The 19,383-nt window shown below is 44.4% G+C and overlaps 1 protein-coding gene across 10 annotated transcripts in view; it reads right to left on the bottom strand.

The window, feature by feature from the left end:
- The window catches only part of AUTS2 (activator of transcription and developmental regulator AUTS2), a 712,323-nt gene that overhangs the window by 12,755 nt on the left and 680,185 nt on the right, over positions 1-19,383 (bottom strand). For 6 of the 10 annotated variants that reach the window (XM_081172863.1, XM_081172870.1, XM_081172865.1 and 3 more), the window contains 8 exons: positions 18,604-19,078; positions 17,022-17,272; positions 15,156-15,397; positions 13,417-13,461; positions 7,968-8,063; positions 4,537-4,608; positions 2,344-2,373; positions 380-451 (listed from right to left, as the gene is read on the bottom strand). In XM_081172863.1, the coding sequence (XP_081028989.1) occupies positions 380-451; positions 2,344-2,373; positions 4,537-4,608; positions 7,968-8,063; positions 13,417-13,461; positions 15,156-15,397; positions 17,022-17,272; positions 18,604-19,078 (1,283 nt within the window). The remainder of the gene's footprint in view (positions 1-379; positions 452-2,343; positions 2,374-4,536; positions 4,609-7,967; positions 8,064-13,416; positions 13,462-15,155; positions 15,398-17,021; positions 17,273-18,603; positions 19,079-19,383) is intronic. The other 4 variants (XM_081172866.1, XM_081172867.1, XM_081172868.1 and 1 more) reach the window with 3 other exon arrangements.

Raw genomic sequence — 19,383 nt, 5'->3', positions numbered from 1 at the left:
GATCTTTGATTTTAATTTTTTACACGGCTTTTATTGTATGTATGTTTGAGGTAAACTGCTTTGATTATTTTTTTTTAATAGTAGCATACAAATATTTTTTATAAATAAATCAATAATGAGCAAAATACAGGGGAACATAAAGAGCTACCTTAGACTAGGTCAGACTACCTAGCTCTGCTCTAACTAGCAGTGGCTGTTGGGAAGCAAAGGGTCTTCTCCATCATCTGCTATGTGATCTTTCTAAACTAAGATGCCAAGGACTGGACATTGCACCTTACTATACAAAACACATGCTCTGGCTGTGTAGCTTTGGCCCCTCCCCCTAAACATGCTCCTTTGTATTCCCTTAAGAAGGTTTCACTTGTCCAAAGGGACTCACCTTCACTTTCTGTTGATGATGGTATATTTGCCAAGCAATATGGACATGCATAGCGCACCATTTTCCTGGTTTCTGTAAAAGAAGCAAAAACACAAGAGGCTATGAAAATGACACCACTTAGCCATAACAGTAAGATCTGAGCCTCTTCTCATTTAACAGCCATTACTTTTTACATTAAATGCCCTGCCTTTCTTCCATTATGAATCTTAAAATGGTAAAAATCTCGTGGTTGTAAAATCTCTCATGGTTGTAAAATCTCTCCTCCAATCCAAGCCCTGGCCAGACCATGAGCTGCTTTGCTTCAGTTGCACTATGTCAAGCACTTTCAAAGCCATGCGCTAAGAAAATAATGAAACAGACTGAGCTGGTGAAGGAGACAATTCAGACATTAGAAGTGAGCATAGAGTGGTACTCTGCAAAGCTGGAATGAGAAATCTGTAGCCTCCAGCTGTTGTGGGATTCCAGCTCTCATTAGGTCCAGCTAGCAATGGTCAATGACGATGAGGATCAAAGTTCAACCACATCTGAAGTGCCACTGGTCTACAGTAGATCCCTGTTGTAAAGCTCTTACTGATTTATTGGTAAGTGGGAAAGTGGAATCTGGCTACTTAGTGAGGTTAATTATATTATGCCCCTACATGACACAGTAAATTCACTTTCCCATGGGTCCGAATGCTGCATATGATTGGTGCTTCTATGGCTGCATTCATCTCATGTTTGCTTTATAAGAGGGAACCCTATCCTAAAATGGCGTTCCACATATACTCAAGTCAAAGTCCCAGTGAGACGACTTTACTGTATCAATGTGGCAAATTTTTGACTGCAAACATCACGCTCCAATAATAATAATAATAATAATAATAATAATAATAATAATAATAATAATAATAATAATAATAATAATAATAATAATAATAATAATAATAATTTATTTGTACCCCACCCATCTGGCTGGATTTCCCCAGCCACTCTGGGCGGCTGCCACAGAGACCAAAAATACACTAAAATCCAAGTCTTCAGTAGTTAAACATTTTGTTGTGGGGATGCAATAAGCACACTTTTATAAGGACCTGGCAAAAATGTGAATTTTGTGAATGGGGTGCATCTGCACATTTCTGCCTTTTCCAGAAAGGTGATACATTCATGTTCCATATCCTGACATTGCAATTCTACTCAGTGTACCCTTGAGAAAGGCAAGCTCAAGTTCTCATAATCTTAGCTATGAGTCCTGGAAGACCTGCTGCCTGTCTTGCAGGCCTTTTCCCACCTGGGAGGGCAGGTTCCTGACTGACTCCATCTACAAAAGCTGAGGCTGCTGAACAGACCCTTGGGCTGGGGTATTGTTTGAAGGGGGTTGTTGCTGATATTGATATTTTTTTTTGGTATATTTAATCTTTAGATCTTATTGTGATTTTTGTGGAAATTGTTCAATTTGATTGTGTATTTTTGGATGCTTTATTTATTATTTCTGACTACATTTGTTACATTGTAACTATGCATTTTTTCATGTTGTAAGCCACCTTCAGAATGGTTTTAACAATGGAAAGGTGGCATACAAATAAAATTACATATGCATATTTGTATGTATGTATGTCATCAGTTCTTTCCAACTGGATATACAACCTTCAAAATGGCCTAATAACCAAGCAGCTCTCTTTATTCCAAGTTTCACTCTCGTCTTCCACATTCAACCTCTTTCCTTATGAGGCTAAGCTGGATGTAATACGAGTCCTACCAGATTTGACCAAAAGCCTATCTAGCCCTACATATTGCTTTTCACAGTGGCCAGCGGGATGCCTCTTGGAAGCCAAAAAGCAAGATATGAAGGCAATAGTCACCCCCCAGCACCTAGGGCAGGGTTTTGGACTACAACTCCCATCACCCCTAGCTAGCAGGACCAGTGGTCAGGAATGATGGGAAAGACAGACAGACAGAGGTCAACCAAGACTTAGTGGCCTTCTTACCCTCAGCATAGGTCTGAAGGGATCTGTCAACTGCAAAGAGAAAGAAAGAGGGAAAGTCAATAAAGGAAACCTTGCCACTCAAACAGTTGCTCATCTAATTTGCATTGCTTCACTTGGGAGAGTGGAAATTAAAATATTAGCATTTTCATTTCATTTGTAGTCTCTTTCAAAGTCTTAGCAGGCATGTTGCTTCATCTTGACCAGGTGTGGGGAGGTTTTTACTCTCCAGATGTTGCAGAATTGCTGCTCCCATCACCCCTGGTCATTGAGGTTGATGGGAGTTGTAGTTCTGCAACATCTGGAGGGCTGCAGGTCCCCCATACCTGATCTTAAGGGTAAATTACTTCCACGTTCACTCCTTTCCATCTCTGCGCCAACAAAATCTGGAAGGACACAGATTCCCCCGCTCTGCTCTGCAGGATTTATGCTTCCAAGTGTTGACAACCTACCAAACATGGCCCCCAAGAGGCATTCTGACCTGGAGTTTGCCTGCTAATTCACTCAATTTAGCACTGTAAAATAGGAAACAATGCAGTAATTTTTTTAAGTGACCTTTTGATGGACCTTTTGAAGATATAGAGGAGGGCAGTATTTTGGAAGAGGCTTACTTTTCCACACACAATTGCTAACAGAAAAAAATTCAGTAACTATTACAACAGGAGGAGCAAACCCCCCTCCCACATTTTGTTGGACCATAACTTCCATCATTCCTGAACATTATGAGGGGTCTGATAGGAGTTTGAGTGAACCACAATTTTGTTGGACCTCAACTTCCAACATCTTTGACCATTATAGGAGACTTCACTCAGCAACACCTGGAGGACTCCACTGTGGTTAATGCTGGACTGCACATACCCCTCCTCTTTTAAAACCAGCTCCGAGTCACCCAATTATAAAAAAGCAAGTCAAATGATACAGACTGGTATAGACTGGTTGCTCTGTGGTGCAGATTTTCACACTGGAACAAATGTGGATAAAAAGGATTCATACAAAAATACTTTTCGACTCCCTTCCCACCCCCTCAAATCCATTCAAACCCATGCTGAATGGGAGGGCTCCTCTTGGGTCACAAGAAGAGGCCTTTTCTAACCCTGCTACCTGAAACGTCATTTAATTAGAGGTGTCAATGAGTCTTCCCAAGACCATACATGGTCAGGTGCTCCACATCGAGGATGGCTAACATCATCATCCTGACCCTGACTTGAAGACATCTGGAGGACAAAAAGTGTCAACTGTGGAAGTGCTGAACCTAAACCCAGGCCTCAACACTGAACCTGAGCTGAAGTGTGTCAACCTTGACCCTCTCCCTAAAGCAGAAACCCCTGGAGGCAGAAACCCATAAGAAACAGTCTCCCAAGAGCATTATGCTTTTCAAAGCCTGCAAAACCTTTGAAAGAAATGCAGAAGGCTGAGATGTAAGAGCCTCTAGGTCAGAAGTCTACACCTTTAAGCCTTTCTGCTATTCTGGATGTGGGTGGAGTCTTGGAGGTGAAGACTGGTCCAAGAGCAATGAAACACCTCGGCTGAGCTCTAGATGTAATCACAACACCCTGTCTGCTTGGAACTATCTGTGGTCCTGATACTATAGTCTTATGCTCTCTGGCACCCTCAGGTTATCTGTCACACCCTGTGCACTCCTACTCACAGCCAGTCCACTTAAGGACCATGAAAGTTAGACCCTGTGCTTTATGTTTTCCAAATTCCACACTTTCTCAATTTAAGCTCAGATCAAATAGCAATAAGGGACGCGGGTGACGCTGTGGGTTAACCCACAGAGCCTAGGATCAGAAGGTCAGCGGTTCGAATCCCCATGACAGGGTGAGCTCCCGTTGCTCGGTCCCTGCTCCTGCCAACCTAGCAGTTCAAAAGCACGTCAAAGTGCAAGTAGATAAATAGGTACCGCTCTGGCGGGAAGGTAAACGGTGTTTCCGTGCGCTGCTCTGGTTCACCACATGACCCAGAAGCCACATGACCCAGAAGCTGTCTGCGGACAAACGCCGGCTCCCTCGGCCAATAAAGCGAGATGAGCGCCGCAACCCCAGAATCGGCCACGACTGGACCTAATGGTCAGGGGTCCCTTTACCTTACAAATAGCAATAAAAGGTGGAGTTAGGATAACCACCTCAGCTTCATTCATCATTCAATGGTTGAATGGCCCTTGGTTTGAAGAGGCTGTAACATTTTAGAACTTACCCTGGGATCTTTCTGCAGTAGGGTGTGTGGAACAGCTCCAGGTCTCGCTGCAACATCAATAGGATTCGAAGTCTACAAATGTCACATACACAGAAACAACGGCAGTGTAAATTTATGTGCAAACTTTTAAACTTTTAGAAGACCTCAAAAGAATTAGTTAGGCAGTAAGTGAGGGTCTCCATAAAAAAAGAAAGGAACTGAAGAGTATTTATCCATCTATTCATTTAGTTACAGCAGAGATGGAAACCTGGTGCCCTCCAGATATAGGGACTACAACTCCCATCAGCCTCTGCCAGTATGGACAATGATCAGGAATGATGGGAGTTGGAGTCCTGAAAAATCTGGAGGGTCAAGGTTCCAAACCTACAGTTTCATGTACTCAGAAATGTCATTTCCAGAGTGCCTTGCCTTGGTGCACACAGAGTCATAATTTCTGTCCTAGGTTAAAGACAGTCTTAGGTTAAATGAGTCATAGATCTGTTTAGCTTTAGAAAATGAGATCTTGGCTCTCAAGTTTCACCATGTTTTCCTGTTATATTTGTGAGTATTCAAATCTGTTCTTTTTGTGTGTTACAAGATGTCATTGAACAGCCTTAACTGGCGAAAAACCCATCACTCTCTCACTATTGCACAATGCAAGCTAATAAGATGCACACATGTCTTCTATCAGTTTCTTCTTTTCTAACCTGACAAACTATGTTGTGTTCACAGGTTTTCAATTCTCAGGTGTTGCTTCTGCAAAGGGACAAGCATCCTCCCTCTGTTGAGGTGATAGTGCATGCTGCAGAGTACCCACTGCAACACACACACCCCTCAAAACTATTCACACTGTGCCTTGCTTATTTATTTTCCAGGTCCGAAAGTAAATATACCCTTGAACCACTAGGAGTCCCCTGGAAGCACTCTGAGTGTAGCTTCTGACAGCATCTCCTGGACCACAACTTCCAGCATTACCTACCACAGTACCTCCTATGCTAGGGCTTTTTGGCCAAAGTTGTGGAGCTTTCTTTTGCAAAATCACAAAGAAATTGAACATTTCTTAGCTCTTTCTGAGGAAAATTGGCAAAAAACAAAACAGCCAACATGGGCTGCCATACGTATGGATTTTCCCGGACATTTCGCCAAATTCTGCTCGGACACTGCTCGCGGATGTGGTATTCAGGGTATCCCATACAAATTTCCCAGACGTATGGCAACCCTATAGCCATTCAGCAGGATGGGAAGTGGATTCCAACCAGAGCTGATGGCCTTCCATTCACACAGAAGCAAGGAGCATAATAAAAAATACAGGCTCACTGATAGTGCAGGTGAGAAGCAGGTGAGAAGGGAGGGAATGCCAAGCTGGAGGTGGGGGTTGGGAAAGGGGAGTCAAATGGAATATTGCTGGGATAAAAATCCAAGCTACAGAGGGACAGTGTGAGGGACAGCAGCTGAACAGTGAACAATTTGGGTTTGCACCAATAAAAGGGTCAGAGAGAAGGGGAAGCAGCTCGTATCCAGACAGCTGGCTGTAGTTGTGGGTACTGAAATAATTTCAAGTGTTGGGAAACAGCAGAACGTTGGGGCATATAGAAAGCCAATGAAAGGGGAACATAAGACCACGAGCCCTGCTGGATCAGACCAAAGGCCCATCTAGCCTGGCATCCTGTTATCACAGTGGCCAAGAAGATGCCAACTGTCCTCTCCCAGAAAATGGCTGAAGGTCTTGGCAATCTGACTGAGAATGTGGATAAGGGTTTGAAACAGATGGAACACATAATCCATCAATCCCAAACTGTTGATTTTGACATCAGTAGAGGCAGATGTCTCCATTCACAAAGTAAGAATCACCAAAACCGTCTTTCTAGAATAGAGATTTATAATGTAGTCATGAGAATGTAAAAAACCTGACTTGCGAAGAGCCCCACACAACATTTAAAAAACAACAACCATACACATACACGCAGCCACATACTAGTAGCTGGTTAAGCTCAAATGGATTCTTAATAGCCTAATTATCATACATATGAGGACCTTTGCTAATGAACCACAATCTACATATTTAAGAAGCTTGAGTGGTGGAGCGGGGATAGTTTTCAGATTGGACAAACACAGCTCAACATCGAGCCTCAAAAGATTAAATTTAAAATACACTGGTGAACAATGAGGATTGCAGTTCCTTAAGCAGAATGTATAAGACTGACGTCAGTCTACCCCTGAGCTGAGAAATACAATACCTGGTATAAAAGAGCAGAAACAAACAGTTTAGAACATCCCTGAATACCTTGAGTTCCATGATAGAAGAAAGGCAAGATATAAAATGAAAGAATGGAAGATTGCATCAAATGTTCATAAGTGAACATTTTCAGATGAAAAGATGCTTTTTCAGGGCTCCTAAAATGCCCCCAGGGAAGTTTTACTGCCTAATTTTGTTTACTGCTAATTCTAGGCCACTGCTTCAGCCCAAAGTATGCCCCCACTCTACCAGATTTTGGTTCTTCTGTGCAAAGCTAGCTAGTCAATCAGTGATCGCATTGAAAATGTAATGGCAAAACAGCCCAATAGTTTTTCTAACTGGGCCAACATCACCAAGAAGTGTAGACTTTCCACGGTATGTTTATTGAGACTTTGCCAATCAGTGGAGAACCTGTGATTATCCAGATGTTCTTGGAAACCAAGTCCCATCATCCCCAGCGAACATAGCTAATGGCTAGGGATTATGGTGACTGCAGTCCAGTAAGGACCCGAGGTACTACACCACACCTTTGATATAGGGCTTTTAAAGCAAGAACCAGCACCTGGAAGCCTACTGGAAAGCCAGCATCAACATACCTCTCCACCCAACCCCTGCCTCCCCTGCCACCTCAGTAAATGAGAGTGAATCAAGGGAACACATGCAGAGCTCTTTTCAACTGATTTGCCCATCATCCCCAAGAGAGTTTCAGTCCCAATCAATCTCAAAGGAAACTCTGGGATTTTGTGCCCCGCATTGACCTAGGGAGGAAATGACTCATTCATCTCTCCCAGCAGAGCCATCTCCAAAACCAAAGATAGGGAACATTTGGACCCCCAGGCTACAGCTGGACTACAGCTCCCACCAGCCTCAGCCTGCATAGCCAACAGTGAAGGATGATGAGAGTTGAAGTCCTGCAGCATCTAGAGCAGCGATTAATGAGTCCCCAGATGTTGTTGGACTACAACTCCCATCACCCCTAGCTAGCAAGGCCAGAGCTCAGGGATGATGGGAGTTGTAGTCCAACAACATCTGGGGACCCACAGGTTAAGAACTGCTGATCTAGAGGGTTGCAGATTCCCCATGCAGGCCCAAGACAAATAAAAGTGCTGCTCCTCACGAATACACCTGGGACTGCAAGAGACCACAAAGCCACAAGACACATGTCCATAATAGGAAAGAGCCTACACAACACACAAAAAACATATTTACAATTTACCTTGGGTTGAAACGCCCCTTGTAGTGAGCCAAAAGGACCAGTTGGAGGAATCATTGGAGGGATCCCTGATACAGCAGGAGGGTACGAGTGGAATAACTGTGACAAAGGGAGGATAACATCATCAAAGGACCCCACACACATTTTCTAATTGCACGTCATGCAATTTCAACTCAGAAGAAAGCAAAAGAGACACAGAGGCAGTTTATGAATTATGCAGTTCACATGATTGCTGCTGTTAATCAGTCAGTGATCCAACTGCATAAAAATCAATGCTGGACCACTGATGTTGGGTACTTGGTAAAGGAGGTGGCGATAAGCCTAGGAAAAAGACAAAGGCATCTGACAACAGCAATGAATAAGGGATATAATGGACATTCACAAAATGTTAGACGACAAGATGAACAGATTTGTGTGGAAAGAACAGATTATTTGAAAGCGTAAGGGGTAGAGAGCTGTCTCAGAATGGATTTTTATAGTGAGGGTTATTATTATACTGTATTATAATACTGCATTACAGAAAAGAGAGAGGATGCAATGGGAAGGTACTGGAGCAGAAACGTGATCTCATTGTCAATTGCATTAGTTGTAGCAGTTAAAGTACAGGAACAAAGGAAGCTGCCTTAATATTGAGTCATGAGACTGTAAGAAGAGCCTTCTGGATCAGGCCATTTCTCACAGTGGCCAATAAAATGCCTCTGGGATAAGCAAGAATGACCTGAGTGCAACAGCACTTTCCCCGTCTGTGGTTTTCAGCAACTGGAATTCAGCCTTCAACAGTGGAGGTAGAACATAGCCACAGATAGCATGGTCTAATCCTCTTTCAAAACCATCAAAGTTGGGGGTCACCCCTGACTCTTGTGGGAGCAGATTCCACAGCTCAACTGTGTGAAGAAGGAATTTGTTATCTGGTTTGAGTCTTCCAACTTTATTTCATGGTCTGTGAGTTCTAAGGTTCTGAGAGAGCATAATTTTATAAGCTTCTATCATGTCTCCTCTTACTCCTCTTAGTACTTTCTGTAAATTCAGACAACCCTAATGTTGTAACCTTTCCTCAGAGGGCAGTTGCTCCATCCCCTTGATCATTTTGATTGCCCTTTTCTGGTGAAACCCTTGGCTCCATTGAGCTCCTGGGTCTCACACCGAAGTCTTTCCCAGTTCTGTCTGGAGATGCTAGAGATTCAGCCTGGGACCTTCTGCATGCAAGTTATGTGTTCAACCACTGAGTGGTGGCCCTACCCAACATTCACCACAAGGCATGGTTAGGACGTTAACAGAATCCAATGCGGGATGCATGCCAATAGTAGTGTGGTCAAAACAAAAGTGGGTGCAGCCAGAGGGCACAACCTCCTGCCCACCCATACAAATATCACACACACACACACACACACACACACACAAAAATCACATACACAAAGGTAGTTTGAATCTTATGCTTATTTTACTTACCCAATTGCAGCTTTGCATGGGGGTGGGGTGGGATAAATAAATGGAGAGCAGAGCAAACTCATTTTCCATTTACTTATTCCCCCTCCCCATACCTGTGCAAAGCTGCAGTCATGAGCTTACCCAGCTGTGAGAAGGCAGTGCAAGGGCTCTGGCAGCATCCCAGAGCCCTTACGCCCCTTCGTCAATTTTCCTGAATTGCCCTACAGCAGTTTGGCTTGGGAAAAGCCTTTGGCCAACAGATGAGGCCTTTTTCTACAAAATCTCAGTGCAATTCCTGTGCAAATGTACGTATTCCACTGGCTCATGATGCCTGCCTGAGACAAAGATCTAAAAAAGCACAATAGTGTGTCTCATTGTATTGTTCCATGAGGTGCACCTGAGGACACTGAAGCATCTCTCTCTCTCTCTCTCTCTGCAATTAACATCATTAAGAAAATGCAATAATTTTAAGGCTTTCACTGAACCACCTGACCCAGTTCCTCTCCCCACTCCTTTCATAGATCATTGCCATCTTTTAATTCTATTTAGCTTCAACGTGAACTTCCAATGGCGCAGAAAAAGTTTCCAAGATTAGATGATATTGAATAGCGGAGCTCTCAAGAACCCATTAGGCAGGCAAGCATCTTGGGTTGCAATCACTTTTTAATACTGAAAATGAGCATGTTAAAGACTCTAGCATCCATAACGCTTACTGTTCTGTATTAACATGCCAGTTCACAAAAACGAAGGGAAGTTAGGAATTTCATTGTATGCTGGTTGTTAACATATAGATGGTGGGAAAGGATGGAGACCTTTCAGAGTGTCTTGGAACTGCCACTGCTGAAGGCTTGGATTCCCATCTTGTCAACAAAAGTAGAGAGCTATCAATGTCCGATCTTAGCTGGGTCCCAAGTTGCAGGACAACTTTTAAGTAACACAGCTTCTGTAAGTTCAGGAAGCACCAACAGCCAAAGCTAGTCCAAGATCCCATCCCAGGCAAACTGGGGTTCAGTTGAGGGCTCAGACAAGAGAAAAGTTGAATGGCAGCCCAAAGTCCAGGCAGGCAGGCAAGCAGAAAGTTTGATGCAAGGGACATACAAATACATCCCAACAGCTTTTCCAGCCTGGTGCTGAGGCTGTTGAACTGGAACTGCCAGAAGCACACCTAGCTGAACTCCATCTTCTGTCATCAAAAGAGAGGCATCATCATGAAGAGGACTTTATTTGTGAGGAGACCTTGACTCCTGAGGAGTCTTCTCCCGAAAACTGGAACGTCTCCTCGTGGGAACATGTTTCCACCTGCCATTTAAGGTACTGTCAGTAGCTAGGTTAATCCTTTAAAATCCTCATCACCTCTCTCTCTCTCTCTCTCTCAGGAATGGAGAAACTGTGGCCCTCCAGTTGTGGCCAGATTCCTTGCCCTGTGAAGCTTGGTCCCACCACTACGATTGCCTTCCACTGGCTGACAAAGACTTTAATGGTTTAGAAGGTTTTTAGTTTTCCCAGTAGACGACCTTTTATTTGAGGTTTACTTTTACTTTTAATTATTTATTAAAGTATTTTAACCCACATTTCAGGGTACATTAGTAATACTTGAAAGAGCTTCTCCACCCCCAGCATTCAGCCTGGACAAGTCCAGCTCCGAGGGCCTTTTGGTGGTTCCCTCACTGCAAGAAGTGCAGTTACAGGGAACGCCCTCCCATCAGATGTCAAGGAAATAAACAACAATCTGACTTTTAGAAGACATCTGAAGGCAGCCCTGTTTAGGAAAGTTTTAAATGTTTGATGTGCTCTTAATTCTGTTGGGAGCCGCCTAGAGTGGCTGGGGAAACCCAGCCAGATGGGTTTGGTAATTATTATTATTATTATTATTATTATTATTATTATTATTATTAACCACATTTTTAAATGGTCTCATTTTGTAGATTGTTCCTAACTTTTAAAAAAATGTTTTTAATTGTTCTCAACGTGATTTTTAAATATTGTTTTAATATTTTGACATTTGCCACCCTGGGCTCCTTTGGGAGGAAGGGCGGGCTGCAAATTTAATAAATTTAAATTATGCAGCAAAAGGGGGGGGAATAGCATTTTTAAAATGAAATAACATAATAACCATAGTTAAAAATACAGATGCCATACAGTTCCCCGAATCACACTTTCAGCATCTTGTGTTAAGAAAGCACATTCCAAACTGAAGGTAAAAACCCCGACAAGTGTTTTAAGAAAGGAAGAAAAAAGAGCAATTCTACTTTGCCTACAAATTTAGACCATAATACCTTTTGATCTGGCCCATTAAGTGAAATCCACTGGTTAATGCATTTTTAATAATATGCCAGTTAAAAGTTTCAAGTGCTTTAATCTTCTGGCTTTTAACCTCTGTTAACCGTTGAAATGGAACAAGCCATCAGGTTAGATACATCTGAGGCAATGAAAGAGAAACACAAATGACCTAACACTCATTTGGATTCTTTCTGTGATTTCTCACCTATTGGAGAAAGGGAGGGTGTATAACCATTTGGATCAACCATAAAGCTTGGCTTTCAGGGTGCTGTCAATTCCTTAAGGTTCCTTTGGCACAAAGGCCCCAAGGTAGATAGCTGTGCCTCTTCAGGCCTGCACAAGGATCTTGCATGAGCCTGGAGGTGCTCTACTCCTCTGAGTGAAGGGAGATCATATGGGCTGAATGAATCAATTTATTTGGGGCTTGGTGGTGTTGTGGTCTAAAGGGTGGTGGTTCGAATCCCCACAACAGGGTGAGCTCCAGTTGCTCTATCCCAGCTCCTGCCAACCTAGCAGTTCAAAAGCATGTCAGCGCAAGTAGATAAATAGGTACCACTGTGGTGGGAAGGTAAACAGCATTTCCATGTGCTCTAGTATCTTTCACAGTGGCCTGTTGTGCCAGAAGCGGTTTAGTCATGCTGGCTGCATGACCCGGAAAGCTGTCTGTGGACAAATGCCGGCTCTCTCGGCCTGGAAGCGAGATGAGTGCTGCAACCCCATAGTCACCTTTGACTGGACTTAACCGTCCAGGGGTCCTTTACCTTTTTACCTTCATATCAGGGCAAGGACATTCCTACAGAAAATCAACCCTAGGTCTTTGCTGTTTCAGTGTGGTGTTAAGGTAAGCTGAAAATATTTTTATGTGGTCTTTCTAAGAAGGAAGGTTTTGCTGTTGTTAACTTTATTTCGTTAGTTTTCATTATTGCATTTTGTATTTTTCTTTATGAAGTTTTGCATGCTGCCCAGATATTTTTTCTAATGGGAGGCCATATAAATTTAACAAATCTTTCATAGCACTTTGCATTTTTTAAAATTACCAAAAATGCTATTTGAAACCAATATTTTAGTGTTTTTCTCCTAAAGAAACATTTTTTTTGCATGCAGTTTTGACATTTTTACATGCAACGTACCCCAATAAAATGCATTTTGTATGCTATTTTCAGTAATACAGACCTTTTTATAATACTTCCCCCATATTATATGTATTCTTGTACATGTTGCTTTGTTGGAAAACTGCATTGCAAAATTCAGAGAATTGCAAATTTCAAAGGTAAGACTGTGTTTTGGTTTACATATAAGTTGAAAAAGTGTGAATTAGGTAGTTTCTCATTCAAATGCAAAAAAAATCCCTCATCAACCCAGGACTTCATATATCTTCATTACCACATTGGAAGCTAGAGAAATGGTCACAAAGATCTGCTTGTGCCATTGAAATGAGCAGAGAAGACAGAAACAGCAGAGAGAATCTGGGAACCTTTGTAGTATCCAGTCCCCAATTAAAGAGCTAGATTTAGGCATAGCTTCAGAGTTTGCTTTTTCTTTTTAAGAGATATCACATCTTTCACAAGACAAAAAGCTAAAGCAAATGACAATATTGATGATGGACATTTTAGAGTGATGGACAGAAAGGGGGAAGGAGGGAAACAGAAAATGGGATGTTCTGCCACTGATCTGAGTGGTGATCTCAGCCCACCAATGGGAAAAGAAGCAATTAATACATTTGAAGGCAGTAAGAAGAACTCACACTGTGTCGGTAGAAAGGGTCAACTTTTGTAGGGTATTTGTCAAACTGCAAAAAGGATCAAAACACAAACTCATTATGTTGTCTTTCTAATGGGGCATACATTTATTTGATTCAGTCAATGGTTGGGAACTGGTGAAAAAACTGGCAATCGATGGAGATGTGGGGAAAGGGGAGGATATACTTAAAAATGGCAGGTGTTCAGAGTTGAAAGTATGGACAGCAGTGAGAGCAGGAAGAGATCAGGAGCAATTTGGATAACAAAAATTCCAGGTGCAAATTAAGTAGAATGATTGGGACCAACAAGACAATACTACAATATATTCCCTATATAACAGGACTGCTCCTGACCAGTGTTCCAGCCAGCCATTCTCTGCAAGGAGGACATTTTCCCTGGGCCCTCTTCCCATCCTGTTCCATTTTCCCATTTAATGTTTTTGTTTCCAATCTGTCACCCATTTGCCTGCATCTTTTTTTTTTACTCCGCTGTGTGTGTGCGTGTCTGTACACAAACTCTGCAGTTCCCTGAGCAAACTGACAGCTCCTTCGTGTTTCTCAGTGAGTCCACTTGGACTCCATGTCCTCCAACACTCACCACTTGAGCTTGCTATCAGAGGGGGAAAGGCCATGGGTTCCTGAGGCCCATATACCTCTTTTCCACCTCTTTATTTAGGCAAACAAAGCAGTGATACCAGCAGGCTGAGGTTCATTCCACATTAGTCCCACCACCCTCTGAAATATCATCATTTCCTCACTCACCTTTTTGGAAGAATGCACATGCCATTACCGAATGGCTGTATATCAATCTTTTCTTCTCATCCTCCCCTTCCCCCAAGCCTGATTTCTGACCTTTTATTTTGGTGGTAAAATGCAATCACAATGTCCAGTGTGGAACAGCAGTGTGAAATAATCAACACATGGCAGAGTTACTGTGCTTTTAATTGAAAGCTTCCTGTTCTGCAAGTTCACTGCTTACTTTTTCACTGCAGCTAGAACATGGTGTCTCCAACATGGTGTGGAGCTTGGCATGGTGGGAAGATGCGAAAGGAGTGGGGAACTGGAAGATGCCAGGGATTGAACCTGTGAAGTTTATTATGTTCTACCTCTGCTCCATGGTCCTTCCTCAAGAGTTTAAGATTGGTCCAGAACGAAGAGACCTGTGTTCTGAAACATCTTCAGAGCTCTAATAAATTCTATCAGTAGGCACCAACCAGTAAATGCGGTGGGGGAGGGGAGCAGCCTGCCTTGCACCCGCTAAGTGTTTCTGTTGCCTTTGAGTTTAGCAGAGGACACTGTCCCACTGCCAGTTTGAAGTAAGACTCGGATGCCAGTCGACCAGATGGCCATCAACCCTCTGGGCTGATGTCGCTCACACTGTGCCACATTGGCAGTACTGTACCGCCTTCCATGCCAAAACATAGAAAGCAATTACGTTAGAAAGGAGGGTTCAAGTTTAGCTTTAGGTCCTCACTTTCAATCTGCTCCACATTTTTTTTTGCAAACAAGGGGCAAGGGGGGGCACATGCATGGGAGCCTCTACATTCTGACACAGAACTTCCCAGAAATATCAAACGTTTCTCACTTTCCGAATTCCCCGAGTCACAAGGCGGGAGGAGCATGCTTCCTTCCTCCCAGAATCTCTTCCTTCACCCAGACATCTTCCCCCACTGTCACAATTTTATCACTATTTTGCAATAGGAAAGAAAAAGATCCAAAGAGAGTTGTGCTCTACTTATCCTCACATTTCTGCCTGGGGTACGCACCATGGGAGGTGCCGGCGTTGGCATGATGGCGGTGGGCGGGATGGCGTGGGGGAAAGGCGTGAAAGTGTGCTGGTGCGTATGTTGGTGGGTGTGCTGGTGCTGGTGCTGATGCTGGTGGAACTCCGTCCTCAGGTAAGGCGGTGGGCCCAGGGAGGCGCCGCGGTCGGCACTCTGCGAAGCCAGAAATCGGGTGTTCAGCTCCTGGCGGAGAAGATCTTGCTCTGAAAACCAAGACAATGGCAACATGAGCTTTTATCCTTCTCGTTTAAATCCCGCTCAATCTTTCCTCCTTCCTTTTTTTTTTAAAATCACACTTCCACAATGTGCACTTGATCTTTGTTAATAGATGGATGTTTCCCTTCATCTCTGTTCCTCCATTAGTGCCAGCATGAGGATGGGGAACCTATGGCCCTCTACAGCAGCCACCGGCATGGGCAATGGTCACGAAGTTTGTTGGACAGCAACATCTGGAGGGCCACAGATTCCTCAGCCTTGTGCCAGAGTAGAGTTTCCCAAACTTGCATCTCCAGCTGTTTTTGGACTACAACTCCCACCATCCCTAGCTAGCAGGACCAATGGTCAGGGATGATGGGAACTGTAGTCCCCAAACAGCCTGAGACCCAAGTTTGGGAAACCCCATGCTAGAGGAAGAACAGAATAGCTTGCTTTTCTGTTTTAAATTCTCCTACTGGAATTTGGTACAACCTGCTTGCATAAAATATGTCCAAACCCAAATTTAAGAAGGATACATATTGTGGGTGTGGACAGACTTCTGGCTTGTCAGATCGATTCTTGGGTTTTTTGCCCCCGTAGAAGCCTAAGATCTTCCAGCCAGAATAAGCAGTGGTGGCTGCTGCCCATCTGGACTGGTAGGATCATCAGTAACTGTAGCCGAAGCCAATGGCAGGCAGAACCAACTAATTCCAGGTTTCTCTCCATCTTCATCCTCTCTGCTGAGTTCTCCAAGGACAACACTGAGACTTAGGAGGATGCAGACAGCCAGGACCACACACTGGGTTGTTTGTAAGTAAGGAAGCGGGCAGGTGGCAGCAGGCTGTGGGGAGACTCGTAATTTGGTGATGGAACTCCATTCATCCTTATGAATCAGCTTCCATTCCTGTGATGGGTTCCTCCTTCCTTCCCCTCTTACTCAGCCCCCCAACTCATCTCTCTAATTCCCTTCCATCCCCCTCTCTGTCCCTCTCTTCCAGAATGTGCTATCCCTGTGTGTATTTATGTGTGTGTATGTATGTATGGGACGCGGGTGGCGCTGTGGGTTAAACCACAGAGCCTAGGACTTGCTGATCAGAAGGTCGGCGGTTCGAATCCCCGCAACGGGGTGAGCTCCCATTGCTCGGTCCCAGCTCCTGCCAACATAGCAGTTCGAAAGCACATCAAAGTTCAAGTATATAAATAGGTACCGCTCCGGCGGGAAGGTAAGCGGCATTTCCGTGTGCTGCTCTGGTTCGCCAGAAGCGGCTTAGTCATGCTGGCCACATGAACTGGAAAAACTGTCTGCGGACAAACATCGGCCCCCTCGGCCAGTAAAGCGAGATGAGCGCCGCAACCCCAGAGTCGGTCACGACTGAACCTAATGGTCAGGGGTCCCTTTACCTTTACCTTTTATGTATGTATGTATGTATGTATGTATGTATGTATAGAATCGTAGAACTGCAGAGTTGGAAGACACCACAAATGCCATCTAGACCAAACCCTGCAGTGAAGGAATTTTTTGCCCAACCTGGGGCTCAAACTCACGACACTGAGATTTAAGATTCTCATTCTTTACCAGTTGAGCTATGTAGCCCCATTGCATAAAGTATCTAAGTATATGCACATTCTTACCTGAGTAAGCACTTCCAGCAGGATGACCTGGAACTTGCAATGTCCCTGACGTCAGAGGAGGAGGAGGGGGCAATGCCGTGGGAGGGGCAAACATATTGGGGTGATGGGCGTGCGCAGGAGGTTGGAGGGTGGGGGTAAAGGTATTGAGCGGGCTGTGGTTTGGCAAAGAAAGGGGGAAAGGGGATGCTGAGGGGTGGTGGCCTATATGCGGAGGGGGCTGAGTCTTGGCAGGAGTGCTGCTTCTGCTGCTGCTGTTAGTGGAAATAAAAAAGAGGTGGAGAGGAAATGTTAGGAAACAGAGCTCCTGGAAGGCGCAAGAATCACCAAGCAAGAAGAAAACAGAGAACCATCTAACCCAACATGGTACCATGAAGTGCAACCAAGTCTTCCTCTTCCTTGTCCCACCTGCCCCAAAGCAATAGATGGCCTAATCTTTTTCTCTGGGAATGATGATGCAATGTGGCTCTATTATCTGGTCAGCTGCACCAGGATGGAGGAGTCTGGAAAAGAAGCAGATCTTCCATCTACCAGGCCAGCAGCCTATCTAACCTTGCATAGTCCACTCTGACTCACAGACTATTTCCAGGATCACAGGTAGAAAGGAAGGTTTCTGGGCCTGAGCTAGGCTTTCTTCATTCATACATTTATATCCAATGTTTCTTCTGACATGGAGCCCAAGCCGATGTGTGTGGGCCTCTTCCAACAGAGAGCTGCCCAGCCTCTTCTTGAAGTCCTCCAGTGTGGTAATGCTCCCCTCATGCCTCACCCCAGTAGCTGGCTCCACTGTCAGACTACTCTTGCTGTCAATCAATTCCTCCCAAATCTACTCTCCTGTAACTTGAACCCATTGGATCTCGTCCTCTCCTCTAGACCAGCAGCAGAGAACAAGGCTTTGCCCTCTCTTTGTGACAGTCCCTGAACAGCGCTATCACCCGCTCCACACCCTCAACCTTCTCCTCTCTAATAATGCCCAGCTGCTTCAGTATTCCTGACTGAATTTATTTCATTTTGTCTATACTCTTCTTAAAGAAAACCACACAAACCTGGAGACAGTACTCCAGATCAATAGTAGTGGGTGTAAATTCAGTGTTAGAAGCTCAGGTGTATAAGCTAATGGCCAAATGGCACCTTAAATCTGCGATGCAGTCACCACAATGGAATGTCTAGGCACACCCATCTCCAGTTAAATTTGTTATTGTTGCTTTCATTTCCATACCACTTTATGGTTTAAAGAAGACATCTCAAAGCTCATTGAAACATTTTTAAAAACCCAGAATAAAACAAATGCAACCTTCAAGGAGAATATGTCGAAGTGACGTTTTGTTTTCCCCATATTAATTTACCTACTTAATTTATAGGAACTGCCCCTGAGCAGAAGGGCTCTAGGAAGCCAGAGTGCTACAGTGGTTAGAGTGTTGGACTAGGACCTGGGAGATCCGGGTTCAAATCTCCTTGCAGTCATGAGGCTCCCTTGGGTTGGTGGGGCAGTGCCCCATTTGCCCTAATGGACCACCCTCTGTTGCTCTAGGTAGCATCTTCAACAACAGCAGATACTTGGAAAATGCACCCCAAGAGGACTCACCTCAGACTGTTGAGGCTTAAGCTGCTGCTGTTATATGCCGACAACTGCTGGGCAAGGCTGCGGGAGGGAGGGCGGAGCTGGGCAGATGGCAGGTTTTGACGGGCAGGCTGCCCGGGAGAGGGCGGCCTTGGCAGGCGCTGTGTGGGAGTCGGGGGGCCGGTGGAGTGCTGAACCTCTCCCGAGGCCTGCAGTTTCTGGGGGGCTTCAGGTTGCGATGGGTGATGAGGCTCCTTTGGCTGGATGGCAGCAGGACTAGGAGAATGTGCCTCTGAAGCAGGTTCCAAATGAGGCAGGGTCCAAGCCTGAGAAACCTGAGGAGAAAGATCTTTAGCTGCGACAGGGTCAAGCAGCAGATCTCTCCCGCCCTCCTCGCTCTTCTCTTGACTCCGTTCTAATCCCGATATTTTGGGGACTGCCAACGCCCTGGCATCTTGGTCCTCATTTTCCGTTAGTATGCCAGCTCCTATATCAGTATCTGGAAACAGAAAGAGATGACACAAAATAGGGTTAAGGTTACACCATGCCAAATTACGTGACGAAAGAAATCGTAAACTGAAGTCAGGGTTTCTAGCACATCTTGAAACGAGTCTTCTGCTACCTGCATTCAACTAGTGGCACTGAGGTTATGTTCTCTCCCCCAAGGGAAATGAAGTTGGTAGCAATAGAACACTCACAAACAGTTCAATTTTGGTGTGGAAGGGAAGTGGAAGGAAAGAGGAGGGAAATGAAGAACTGTAAAGCTGAGTGGAAAGAGATCTGCTGTAGAGATGGGGGAGAAAA

This window comes from Podarcis bocagei (genome assembly GCF_964188305.1).
Source record: "Podarcis bocagei genome assembly, chromosome: 15".
In the NCBI taxonomy this organism is placed as follows: Eukaryota; Metazoa; Chordata; class Lepidosauria; order Squamata; family Lacertidae; genus Podarcis; species Podarcis bocagei.
This window is presented reverse-complemented; position numbering and strand designations above follow the sequence as displayed.